At 43.0% G+C, this 13,004-nt stretch overlaps 1 protein-coding gene across 1 annotated transcript in view; it reads left to right on the top strand.

Annotated features, from left to right (window-relative positions):
* The window catches only part of PTPN1 (protein tyrosine phosphatase non-receptor type 1), a 179,520-nt gene that overhangs the window by 129,700 nt on the left and 36,816 nt on the right, over nt 1-13,004 (top strand). Inside the window, exon 5 of the mRNA XM_029611687.1 lies at nt 6,809-6,946. Within this exon, the coding sequence (XP_029467547.1) occupies nt 6,809-6,946 (138 nt within the window). The remainder of the gene's footprint in view (nt 1-6,808; nt 6,947-13,004) is intronic.

The following is a 13,004-nucleotide window of genomic DNA, read 5'->3' as shown; positions in this document are numbered from 1 at the left end:
TTTAAAGAGTTGGTAGAAATTAATAGAATATCAAATGGATTGGAAGATTCTAGATTTATTTTAACTGGGAATATTGAGCTTTTAATTATTACTAATAATCAACCTCCTTGCCGATTAGGTCTTGATATGACTGATTAATCTCTGGGAGATGATGAACTAAGTATCACAGTATGAGAATCTAGTAATCATAATTCTGTTATCATAAAACAGGGGATTCGGAGGTTATTAAATCATTGATAATGGGAATTTATTTCTCATTGACTGAGAATTCACCAAAAGTTTAGAGATGAGATACTGTAACAGGTAGTGAAACTGTAGGTAAGGGTTTATTCTAGGAAAGTCATTTCAGTTTAGGGTTGTCCTGAGAATTGACCCATAGACAGCTTGGCCACTGATGGTGTGGGTAGCCATTGTTTCAGATATTGATTCTCAGAAATAATCAAGAAACAGAATATGAAATATCAACACAATTCTGTGCAAACAGAAATGAATTAACAGCAATCTTGTTGGAATAAGTTGAGATAGGGAAAGTCGCATGAAAGATTCACATGAAGGGGCGCACAAAGGGGCAATTAACTTTGTCGCGCTCCTTTGGCTCATTTGGGCCTCCAGCGTCGAGCCTGTCCTTTGGTCCCAGCTCCCCAGTGATGTCATAAGGTGTGGGGTTGGAAGTCCCCACCAGGAAGTAAAGGCACTGCAGAGGGGTTTCAATCGCAGCAGTAATTATTTATTTATTTTTCTATACCGACATTGGATTTGACACATCACATCGGTTTACATATAACAAGATGTCTAAGGCTAGCCTTATAATGACATGATACAATGTAACAGCTTAATTGAGTAACTAGCTAAATACATATAACTTTTACATGACATGATATAATATATAATATAATTAGGCTTCAGGTGGTGGAAAGGAGCAGGAACAGCCAGTGTAGTGGCAGGATGGTGAATGCCTCTGGCATCTAGCTTGCCCTTTAGTCCCGGTGATGTCATAAGAGGCGGGGCTTGAAGTCCCCCATCTGGAAATAAAGGTGCTGCAGTAATCAGGCTCCATCCAGGTGGTGGAAAGGAGTAGGAACAACCCAGCCTAGTGCAGGATCTGTGGCCATAAAGAAGAATTCTGCAGACAGTCTGTCCAAATTTGACACAGAGGCAAAAGGGCTCTTAATAGGGGGTGATGTGAACTGTACACCACACCCAATGAACAGATTAGATCAGTGGTTCTCAACCCTGTCCTGGGGACACCCCCCCCCCCCCCAGCCAGTCGGGTTTTCAGGATATCCACAATGAATATGCATGAGAGAAAATTTGCATGTTATGGAGGCAGTGCATGCAAATGTTCTCTCATGCATATTCATTGTGGATATCTTGAAAACCCGACTGGCTGGGGGGGTCCCCAGGACAGGGTTGAGAACCACTGGATTAGATCATGCTTCCCAAATGTTTAGCCAGGTGACCCCATTTTAGTACATGAAAATTCATATGACCCCATAGGATGACCAAAACAAATTAGCTGGGATGCAGTCCCCCTCCAAAATCATTCTTCCTCATTCTCCCTGTGCTCCAGCTGATCCCTTATCTCAACCTCCGCCCCCCCCCCCCCCTCCAGAGGACCTTCTTCCCTCCAATGGAGACTCTCTCAAAACCTGCTCTTCTCATCTCCTCCATCCCATCCCCACTCTCATTCCTTCCAGCCCCCAGCTGATCCTGTCATCCTCTCCTCAGCTTTTATCACCTCTCACCTCAACCCTACTCTCACATTCCTCCCCAGCAGATCCCCTCAAACCTCAGCTCCTCTTTTTTATATATATATATATATATATATATATATACATACATATACACACACACACACCCCCTAATTGATCTTCTGCATTCCCTCCTCTATCATTCTCTGCAGCCAATCCATATCCACTCTTTACTAACCTTCAAATCCCTCCTGCTTCTTCTCCCTCTTTCTAAGCACCCCCCTGGCCAGCATCAGTGTGACGGTATTTTCCTTTGGGCCCTGGGCCAAAGGGTGGATGTCATCTGGTGGGAAGGGCAACATTTTTCTCATAGCTAGATTCAGTGATGGATGAGAAGAGAGTAGTAGTGGCAATCTCCACCAGCCCTTGCACACACTACTTCTCCTTCCCTCATGGCTGGTTCTGAGCCTGGTGATATCAAAGGGGCAGCAGTTTTAGTAACGAAAGTCAGCTTGGGGCCTGTGAGCCTAGTACAGACTCACAGGCCCTGCAGTGGCCATGATCCCTCCTCATGCAGGGCTTCCTGTTACCAAAAACCTCATGCTGGGGTAGTACCACTGCAGGGCCTGGGAATGCTTTCTGGCTCACAGGCCCTGTGCTACCTTCCCCTACTAATGCTGCTGACATCTGAAAAGTATTGCTATTTGAGATACTTGTTACCCCAAATGAAGGTTTTGTGATCCTGTTTGGGATCCCCAACGTAGAGTTTGAGAAGCCCAGGGTTAGACCATGCAACCCTGTTTAAGATTGAATGAAGGGAGCTAAAAAGAGTGTGCCTGAATTTTATTCTGGGTCACCTGGTGCTTTTTTAAAGCATGGCATCGGTTTGGGGGGGGGGGGGGGCTTTTTAAAAAGTTGAGGGCAGGCGTGGTCAATCGGTAGGATCAAGAATGTGCTATGTCCTTAGCAAGCACTTACAAAAACATATACAAAATAAAATTACACAAAACCAAAAATAATACAAAGCTAAACTTGAATTAAATCATGTTTGCTTTCTATAATTAGTGTTTTCCGTGGACACAGGATAAATTAGCTATGACATGGGTGATGTCAGTTGGTGGCACCAAGTAGACCTTTCTCTAAGCTTGTAGAGATTTTGCTCTGCTGCGCATGTGCAGAAATTACCATGGAAGTGTTATCTCAGTGGTTTTAAAGCTAATTCTAGCTAAGTAGTCAACTTTCCAAGGAGGCAGGTAGATATTTAGCATGACTAATTTATCCTGCTATATACGGTGAACACTGTTTACAGTTAGCAAACTTGATTTCTCCTTTGAAAAAAGGGCTGAATTTGCCATGACATGGGGGGAGTTCCCAAGCTGAGGGTTGCAGCAGAGCATTTACTGAAAAAGCAATCCAGACCCACCATAGACAATAGGTGATGCAAAACTGCTTGTCTGAATTTACTGTAACTCTTTGAGAGATTGTCCAGATAGTAATGGGATGTAAAGGTGTGAACTGACCAAGTTGCAGCTTTGCAGATGTCTTCGAGAGGTACAACTCGTAGATAAGCCACTGATGTAGTCATGGCTCTAACTTGAGCCTTGATGGTATCTAATTTGTAGGCCTGCTCTTGCAGAGCAGTGTGCACTAGTCTGCTAGCCAGTTCGATGGTGTATGCTTGGCCACTGTTATTCCCAGTCTATTATAAGCTATTGTAAGAGATGAATAGTTGCAAAGCCTAACTATGTGGCTGAGTTCTTAGTTTGTAGTAAGCTAAGGCTCTTTCCCTTCCTGTGCATGTGGCCTCAAGACCCCAGATTAAATGGTTTGATTAATACAGAAAGCTGATACTACTTTTGGTAGAAACTTTGAGTGGGTGGAAGAATTGAATATGAGGAGGATAATGAACCAAAGCTTAAACTCTTCTGGCTAATGCGACTGCTACAAGGAATATTATTTTCCATGTTAGAAACTTGAGAGAAGCCAGTTACAATGGTTCAAATGGCAGCTTCATTAGATAGAGGTTTTTAGAATCATGAGAGGTCTTGAACAAGTAGATGTGAATCAGTTATTTACACTTTCGGATAATAGAAGGACTAGGGGGCACTCCATGAAGTTAACAAGTAGCACATTTAAGACTAATCGGAAAAAATTCTTTTTCATTCAACACAATTAAGTTCTGGAATTTGTTGCCAAAGGATGTGGTTAGTGTAGCTGGGTTCAAAAAAGGTTTGGATAAGTTCTTGGAGGAGAAGTCCATTAACTGCTATTAATCAAGTTGACTTAGGAAATGGCCTCTGCTATTACTGGCATCAGTAGCATGGGATCTTCTTGGTGTTTGGGTACTTGCCAGTTTCTTGTGGCCTGGTTTGGCCTCTGTTGGAAACAGGATGCTGGGCTTGATGGACCCTTGGTCTGATCCAGCATGGCAATTTCTTATGTTCTTATTAGCTGTGCCAGAATCCCGTTTAGGTTTCATGGAATAGGTTGTTTTCAAAGAAGTTTAGTATGCCATAAGCCTTTTATGAACTTAGATATTAACGGATGTGTGGAGATTGGCTTAATTGATTTGAGCATGGTAAACTGCTATGGCACTGAGACGGACTGTAATTGATGAGGTATTTAGACCTGAAGCAAAAAGAGAGATCAAGTACTTCAGTAACTCTTTGGGTTCACGTACAAACGGATCCAAGGAACTTTGTCACCATGTGGAGAACAGTTTCCATTTAAACCATAGACTCTCCTAGTTGATGGTTTCCTGGCAGAAACTATTATATCATCAACCTCCTTCGGTAATGACAACTTAGCATTCATTGAGCACTAAATATCTAAGCCGTTAAATTGAGGGCGGGAAGATTCAGATGATAAATTTCCCTCTTCTTAAGTTAATACGGTTGGATCTGACACAAGAAGGATCGGAGGACTGCTGGATAGCTATATCAGTTATGTAAACCAAAATTGTCTGAGCCTCAATGATGCTATGAGGATCGTAGGGACCTCATGTCTGAGCACTTTTTGCACTGTTCCAGCTATCGGAGGAATAAGTAGGAAAGCGTACGTGAATCTGCATTCCAGTCGAGCAGATAAGCATTTCAAGCCGATCTGAGTTTGCTGGAAAGAATGGAGCAAAATTGTTTGTTTTCTATTGTGTTCTGACATAAAGAGGTCGATTGCTGGAAGTCGCCATAGACTTGTTGCAGAGACCGTTCGTGTGGACAAAAAGCTCTGCTGAGGCGATTTGCTAACATATTGGAGATCATTGGAAGATAGGTCGTTTGCAGGGCAGCATTCCATATTTTTATCACCTCTTAGCAAAAAGTCCATAACCCTGTGCCTCCTTGCTTGTTCATGTAGAACATGACTACTTGGTTGTTGGTTTGAATGAGAATATTCTTCCCTTGGCGGAGATGAGTGATGTGGATGCATGTGTCACCAGTGATACTTGGTTAGGAAGCAGTCGGGGAGTGGTGTTCCCTCCTGAAGGAAGAGGGTCAATGGAAACTTCCACGTTGGTTGACAAGGGCTGAGTTAGCATGTCCCACTAGCAACAGAGGTCCCTGCAGGTGCTATATATCAGGGCACGTTAGTGAAACTATGTGAATTACTGCTACTATGTGGCCCAGAACAACTAGTACTTCCTTGGCTGTTGTAGGGAGGTTAATGTACCTTCCCGGGAAGTCTCCATCACAAGCCACTCGTCCAGGTAAGGGAAGGCTGGGATGCCTTGACACCACAGATGTGCTGCTACTACAACGAGGCACTTGGTGAAGATCCTAGCTACTTCTGACAGCTGAAGGGATGTACTTTATATTGATGAGAGAAGTCCACCATAAAGTGCAGATAATGTCAGTGGGAGGAATGGATGGGTATATGAGCATAAGCATCCTTTAGGTCCAGAGCGCATATCCACTCTCCTCTGGATGAAGGGGAGAATTGTGCGGAAAGAATTCATTTTGATTTTCTCTTGACATATGTGCTTATTCAGGCTTTTTAAGTCCAGGATGGGTCTCAATCCTCTGGTTTTCTAGGAGGTAAGGAAGTAGCCGGAATTGAACTCCTGGCCATGGTGATGGGGCAGAATAGATTCTATTATCTGCTGATTGAGGAGCGACTCCACCTCCAGGCAGAGTTGCATCAAGTGAGATGGATCCAGATTGAAAATTGAGCAATGAGGAAATGTGGGAAGCCGGGAGAAATGCAAGTAGTATCCAGACTCCATAATATCGAGGACCCAATGGTCTTTGGTGATATTGCACCACTCCTCTAGGTAGTTCTGGTTTCTCCCCCATATTGGAGAGGATGATTGTTGGATTTGAAAGATGGTCAAAAACTTTGTCCAGGTTTGGGTTGAACACTCTGTGTTGCTTTGGGTCAATGGTGCTCATATTGTCAAGTGCAAGCTGTTGCTGCTGTGGAAGTTGAAGCAAGATCCAGTAATGTTGGAACTGCTGGAAGGGACATCTCTGGAAATATTGCCATTTAAAAGTGTAGTAAGTCCTTGAAGAAAACTGTTGGTGCAGTCTCTCTCCACAGGATCGAAGAGCCATGTTATTCTGTTTATTTGAGCTACCATTTCTCTGAACTTTTCTCTGAAGAGGTTATTGCCCAGAGAACATTGTGCAGGCTAGTGACTGAATCAAGCCATGCAGCATGCTCTAATAGAGGCTGATGAGGCATGTGCCATGGTATCAAATGCTTTGTAAATGGATCGAATCAGATGGCGTATACTTTTTTTTTTACCAAAATTGTCCAGTAGCTTTGCTTGTAATTCAGATTCATAGGTTGAATGAGTATTATTTATGTTTTAGTGTCTATATATTTGTATTTATTAGTCCAGCAGCAGTATCCAAAATAGCAAAAACCTAGAACAAAATGCAATTGTTGATTTGAACCCATGGTCAAAGCATCAAAATTTTGTACCAAAATCAACATCCTAACCGGTGTGTGTGTGTGTGTGTGTATGGAGGGGGGACGGGACATTTCATTTCTAATCTCCAGTAGGTTCTCGTCTAGAGGAGGGAGCCTATTTTCATTGAAGACTGTTAAGTCCTCTTCAAGCCTTATAAATTGCGCTCTTTCCATGTGTCATTTTTTTATGCTCTTACTGCTTGTTTTAGGTAAAATGCGCACAGTACTGGCCAAAGAAAGAAGATAAAGAAACTGTCTTTGAGGATACAAACTTGAAGCTAACCTTAATTTCTGAAGACATAAAATCATATTACACAGTTCGACAGTTGGAACTGGAAAACCTTAATGTAAGTATGGGAACGAATTGATATTTAGAATACAAGATGCTTCATTTGAAAATAAATTCTCATTTTTTAATGTTAACATATTTCAGAGTTTTGCCATTTTAGACACGCCATTATTCAAATCAGCATACAAGTTCTAGCAGTCCAGATTTACCAGTGTTGCACACTAATGTAGAAAGTAAAAAGGTTTAGCACAGGGCCCCTCAACCATGCGTGCAAGTGATGCTTCCATGGTATTTAAGATCACCCTGCTGCTGAAAGCCAAGGTGTTTTGCTGTAGCAGTTAGTGCTGATATATTCCAGCCCCCGTGTACTAAGGAACAAAAGAACGGACCTACTTTAACTAGAATAAGCTGATCCTGGCTGTGTAAAATGCTAGAAATAATCGCTAATACATCACCATTTCCTTTTTCCATCTCATCTAACTCATATTGTCCCCAGTATTTACTATATTTTCCTCAGCTACACTATACTTAAAAATGTGAGAGAGAAGTGGTTGCAGGACTACAGTAGGTATAGAGAATTGCAGGTAGCACTCTATTAAACACACATTAGGATATATTTTAAAAACCCTGTGCGTGTAAATCCTGGGGTTTATGCGAGTGGCCGGGCCTTGCAAGCGCCAGGTGAATCTTCAAAGAGGTCACGCGCACAACTGCTGGCCTCTTCAAAGGGGTGTGGTCTGGAGCAGACAGGGAGGGAACTTCCCTACCCCCTACCTAAACTCCCTCTCCTCTCCTCTCCTCCCCACCCCCTAAACCTTACCTATCTACTCTTGGTTTGTTTTCATACTTACTTCAAGGCCTGACCTGACGTAAGTTGCGCGCGCTGGCTGTATGCGAACTGGGAGGGAACAAGGGAAGGCCCGATTGCGTTGCCGCGCAGAAATTGCTAGAGTCGTCGTCGTCCCCCCCCCCCCCCCCCCCCCCCCCGTTTGTGCCGCTCGCACATGCGGTGCACGGCCACCTGATTTTTATTACATGCGTGCACATGTAATAAAATCGGTGCGTCCATGTGTGCGTGCCGGGAAGCACGTGTACATTATAAAATCTACCCCATTGGGTTTGGCCACCTAACATTGTTGATGGCTCATTTTTCTGGATTTATAGTGATCTGACTGGGAAGAGAAGTGGGCCTGAAGAGTTGGCAATTGGGCCTTTAATCTTAAGGGGGTTCTGCCTTAAAGGTGAAGCAGTGCCTTGTGCCAGAGTTTGAAGGGTGACTGGGACCATAGGGTTCTGACCACCATGTTATCTGACTTATATTGGAGGAAGCGTTTAGTGAGAAGAAGAGTGTAAAGTTACAGCTGCCATAAGTAACAATGGAACTCAGCTTTGGAAAGGTAAATTTACATTGGAAGCAACATTTACCCAGAGATTTCAGAGTTGTCTGCCATCTGCTAAGACTAAGGAGATGTGAAAAGCAACATTAGGGAAACAGAACTGTGGAAAGAGAATGAGTGGAACAGAAATGTAGCAGCTTGTCTGGTTTGTGATGGGAATAAATAAACCTCTGCATCAATTTGGGGAAACGTCTCAAACATTTATTTATTTATTTTTTGTGTTTTTTATACCGATCTTCCTACATTAGATGCAAATCAAACATGGACCTATATTTTGTCTGCTCTTGTTCCTTCTGTCTTCTGACTTGCAGTAGTGTCCAGAAGCGAGGCTCTGGGAAATGTAAATTGTAGGATGGACAGGAAAAAAAGCTGCAGTATGCCAAAAATATTTTTGGATCCTACTTAACATCAGGGGGTACTGTTCCCCATATACTAAATATGTAGTTATTAGTAACTAGCTGTACCCGGCCATGTGTTGCTGTGGCTCAGTCAGGTTAAATGGAAAAGAAAGAAAAGAGAGAGCGCACGTTTCTGCATTTGCTCTGCTCCGGCTGTCTCAACTCCCTCCCCCACCCCCCCTTCCCCGGCAGTGGACGGACTGGCTCGGTGACTTTTACCCTTTATTCCTCCTGGGTGTACCTGTCCGGCAGTCCCTACTCCCTCCCCCCTTCCCCAGTGACAGAGGAACGGGCTGAGCCGTTTCTCGGAGCGGCGACTCATCTGCCCTTTTATCCTCCCCTCTGACACCCAGCACGTAGCGCAGAGCTCTATGGTCCGCACATGCGCAGTAGAGCTGCTCTCTACTGTGCATTTGCGGTCCATCGGTCAGAGCCCATTTATATTGTAGATAGCATGTGTTGCTTTTACGTCCAACAGATGGCGCTGTTTTTCCCAAAACTCATGTTTTTACCTGTCACAGGTGTGACATCTATATAATATAGTTATATAAAAACACGCGAAATCGAATGCAATGTTGTCAAAATTTCAAAGCAATCGGTGAAGAACATTCGGAGATTTAAGATTTTGAACAAACGAACATTTACATTTTTATTTATATAGATTAGTTAAATGTGAAGAAGAGTAAATGGAGGACAGAAAAGCAGTAAGAGTTTAAAATATGTATTTATTTATTTTTATATACCGACATTAAATCTGAGATCTCATCGGGTTTACATTCAGGTACTGTGGGTATTTCCCTATCCCCAGAGGACTTACAATCTAAGTTCATACTTGAGGCAATTGTGAAGATCCGACTCTATTTTGTTGAAGTGTGGATATTAGACTGCGGTGACTGCCACCTTGCTATGAGCGAGAAAGTTCTCCTGCTCCTTAACCTTTGTGCAGGTTTGGCAAGTGTTTGAGGCTTGGTGTGAAGATTATGGGGCTCTTCTTCGTTCGGTTAAAATCCCGCTCATTTTGGAGTTTTTGCAGGATGGATTGAGTTTCATTAAAGGTTCAGATGGTGGATTTTCGGAGGAAGAGCCAAGATGGCTGCACGGAGAGTACATGAGTTGGAGTAGCTCCATGTGTAATTGTTTTTTCCTGTAAATTGAAATGCCTTCCAAACGAAAGGGAAAAGTACGGACATATCCGTCAGTTACTTTTCCCTCAAGTTCACAACAGGAGATCACAAAATTCATGGACTCACCAGCACAAAATGTTCAGAGAGCCGAGGAAATTGGTGCGCAGGTCCACGTGGGAGAGCCGACTCCGCCTGCAGAGGAGGTGTCTCTAAGCCCCGAGCTGAGGCAACCGCCGGCTCAGAGGATGGAAGCGGAGACGCCGATTGCAGGACCCGTAGTTTTCAAAGCCGATCTTAATGCAGAAGGGTCACCGTGGATTCCTGTTGGTGTGGAACCTGGGCCATCGACATCGAGTCCAGTGGAGGGACAAACGCCTGCGGAAACCTCAGGTACTGAGGGGAATTTGGAAAGAGAACTAAATGCAGTGTCTGGCCCCAGCAGTGAATTATTTAGTATTCCAACTCGCCCTGAGCTAGTAACGCTCGAAGCTATATGGGACTTAATGGCTGGGATGGCTATAGCTTTAAATTCTTTAAATGAAAAGATGGATTGCTCCAATGTAAATTGTTCACAAAAATCAACAGATTTACAGAACCAGGTTGATACTTTGAAGAATAAAGTTACGGGACTGGAGGAGAAAGAAAAAAAAAAACCTTCAGGAATTTAAAATTGCAGCAATTAAGGACCGATATGTTCTATCAAGACATATGGAACATCTTGAAAATAAGGTGAGGCGTTTAAACCTACGCCTGATTAATTTCCCAAGGGTGGTTGGGGATATACCCTGTACAACCCTAAAGAAATTTTTCCATGAAAAGCTGGAATTCATTGAAGAGAATCTACCTTCAGTTAACACATGTTTTTTTTCTCCCGGTCTCAAGAGTACCGAGGAATGCCAACAATGCTCCATTTCAAGGGAATTTGTCAGATTTTTTGGAGACTTCAACTCTTGAGGTGATCGACAGAGGAACATTTTTAGTATCATTTATTGCTGCTAAAGATTTAAACTTGGTCATGAAAACATATTTTAGGAAATATCCTATTCATTTCTATGATTCCCCTGTTAAAATATTTCCTGACTTAGCCCCGACCACACAGACCTGGCGTCGAGGGTTCTTGAACCTTAGACAGGAGGTGGTTGGGTTGGGATATTCGTTTAAACTTCTTTTTCCTTGTAAGTGCTGTGTAACAAAGGGAGATGATCGTTTTGTTTTCTTTACATCTGACCAATTGAAAGAATTTATTGATGCCAGGAAACTTACCATAAGAACTTAAGAAATTGTCATGCTGGGTCAGACCAAGGGTCCATCAAGCCCAGCATCCTGTTTCCAACAGAGGCCAACCCAGGCCACAAGAACCTGGCAAGTACCCAAACACTAAGAAGATCCCATGCTACTGATGCAATTAATAGCAGTGGCTATTCTCTAAGTAAACTTGATTAATAGCCGTTAATGGACTTCTCCAAGAACTTATCCAAACTTTTTTTGAACCCAGCTACAATAACCCAGTAAGATAGCAATGTGCTGTATCATGCTAGTAGTTTAAAATTCTATTTCCTGTTTGCTCCCATTTAAATTTTCTGTCTCCTCCTCATCTTTTTTCTGCTTGGAGTGGAAAATTTTTTCACCTTAAATGGATTTTGTTATTCTAATAGAGCAAATTTGAATGATTGTAATTCTATATATATTTTCTTTTCTTTATGAGATGAATGATGTTATTTCAAATGGAATAATCAGAACTAATGTACCAGGTTATTTCAGTTTAAGCAAAATTTTATTTTGTTTATTAAATCGGAAAATGATAAAGAATTAAAAAAAAAAAAAAGGTACAGATGGTGGCTCTTGCCTGTTTCCAAGGTCAGGTGGACCCTTGTCTGCTCACCCAGATGCAGCCTGTTTCTTGAAAGGAGTGAGGCATCTTCGTCCTCCCTTGCAGTAACCGGTGCCCTTGTAGAGTCTTAGTCTAGTTTTGGATTTTTTAGCGGGCCAATGTATAACCTTTCTTTGAGGTTACTGACCTTGAAAACTGTTTCTTGCGGCAATTTGTTCTGTAATTTGAGTATGTGAACTGCAGGCCTTGTCTTGCCAGGACCCATTTCTACAAGTGACTCCAGGGGCAAGACAGCTGCGTATTGTTCCTTCTTTTTTTGCCAAAAGTGGTCTTGGATTTTCATTTGAATCAGTTTATTTCCTTGCCGTCTCTAGACAGGGAAAGAGATGAGGAGGAATATCGCCTGTAACGACCCTTGGCTGTCAAGAGGCAAATCTTGAGGTATTTGGAGGCTTCCAAACTTCTCAGGAAGACAGATCGCCTGTTTGTCCTCCTGCATCACGGGCTACAATAGCCCACTGGATTAAGAAGGTAGTCACGGCCATGCATGTGAATGCTGTCCAGCCGTTACCTAGCCAGATTAGGGCTCAAGTAGTGTCATGGACAGGGTTAGATTGTTGTCTCCTGTTGACATTTGCCAAGTTGCGATGTGGTCCTCTTTACACACCTTTTCCAGGCATTATCGCCTGGATGTGCAGGCCCGGGAGGATGCAGCCTTCACATGTACGGTTTTGACTGGATCGCAGGCATCCTCCCACCCTGTTCAGGAGTAGCTTTGGTACATCCCAGTGGTTCTGGATTCACCTGTCTGAACACTAAGAGAGGAGAAATTACTACTTACCTGAAACTTCCTTTTCTTTAGTACAGACAGGTGGATCCACATTCCCGCCCTTGGCTGCCAAATGGTTGTGCTATGGTCGTCCTGAGTGGCTGCGTGTTCCAGGGAGTATTGGTAAGTGTCAATCCACTCCCTAGACTAGTGTTATTGCACTCCTTGTCTGAGCTCAGTGGTTTCCTGTTAGCTGAGTGCTGGAGTGGTTGTCTGTTAATAATCAAGTTTTTGTTAGTTTGTCCACAGTTGGCTTTTGATGAAAATACTGGCCGTCTGATATCACTGCAGGAGTACATAAACCGTGATGTCAGCTTTGCTCTGTCTCCATCTGCTGGTAGAGATGCATAACCCACAGGTTCTGGATTCACCTGTCTGTACTAAAGAAAAGGAAATTATTAGGTAAGTAGTAGTTTCTCCTTATAGATAAAATTGACAAGGCTATCATTAGGGAGGGCCAGGGTTTAAGGTTTTAAAAACTGCCTCAGAAAGATGGGATGTTGGGCAGAACTTGAATATGGCATAGAATTGACCTGC

This window comes from Rhinatrema bivittatum, chromosome 8, assembly GCF_901001135.1.
Source record: "Rhinatrema bivittatum chromosome 8, aRhiBiv1.1, whole genome shotgun sequence".
NCBI classification, from domain to species: Eukaryota; Metazoa; Chordata; class Amphibia; order Gymnophiona; family Rhinatrematidae; genus Rhinatrema; species Rhinatrema bivittatum.
The sequence above is the reverse complement of the archived record's forward strand: the minus strand, read 5'-3'. Positions and strand labels throughout refer to the sequence as shown.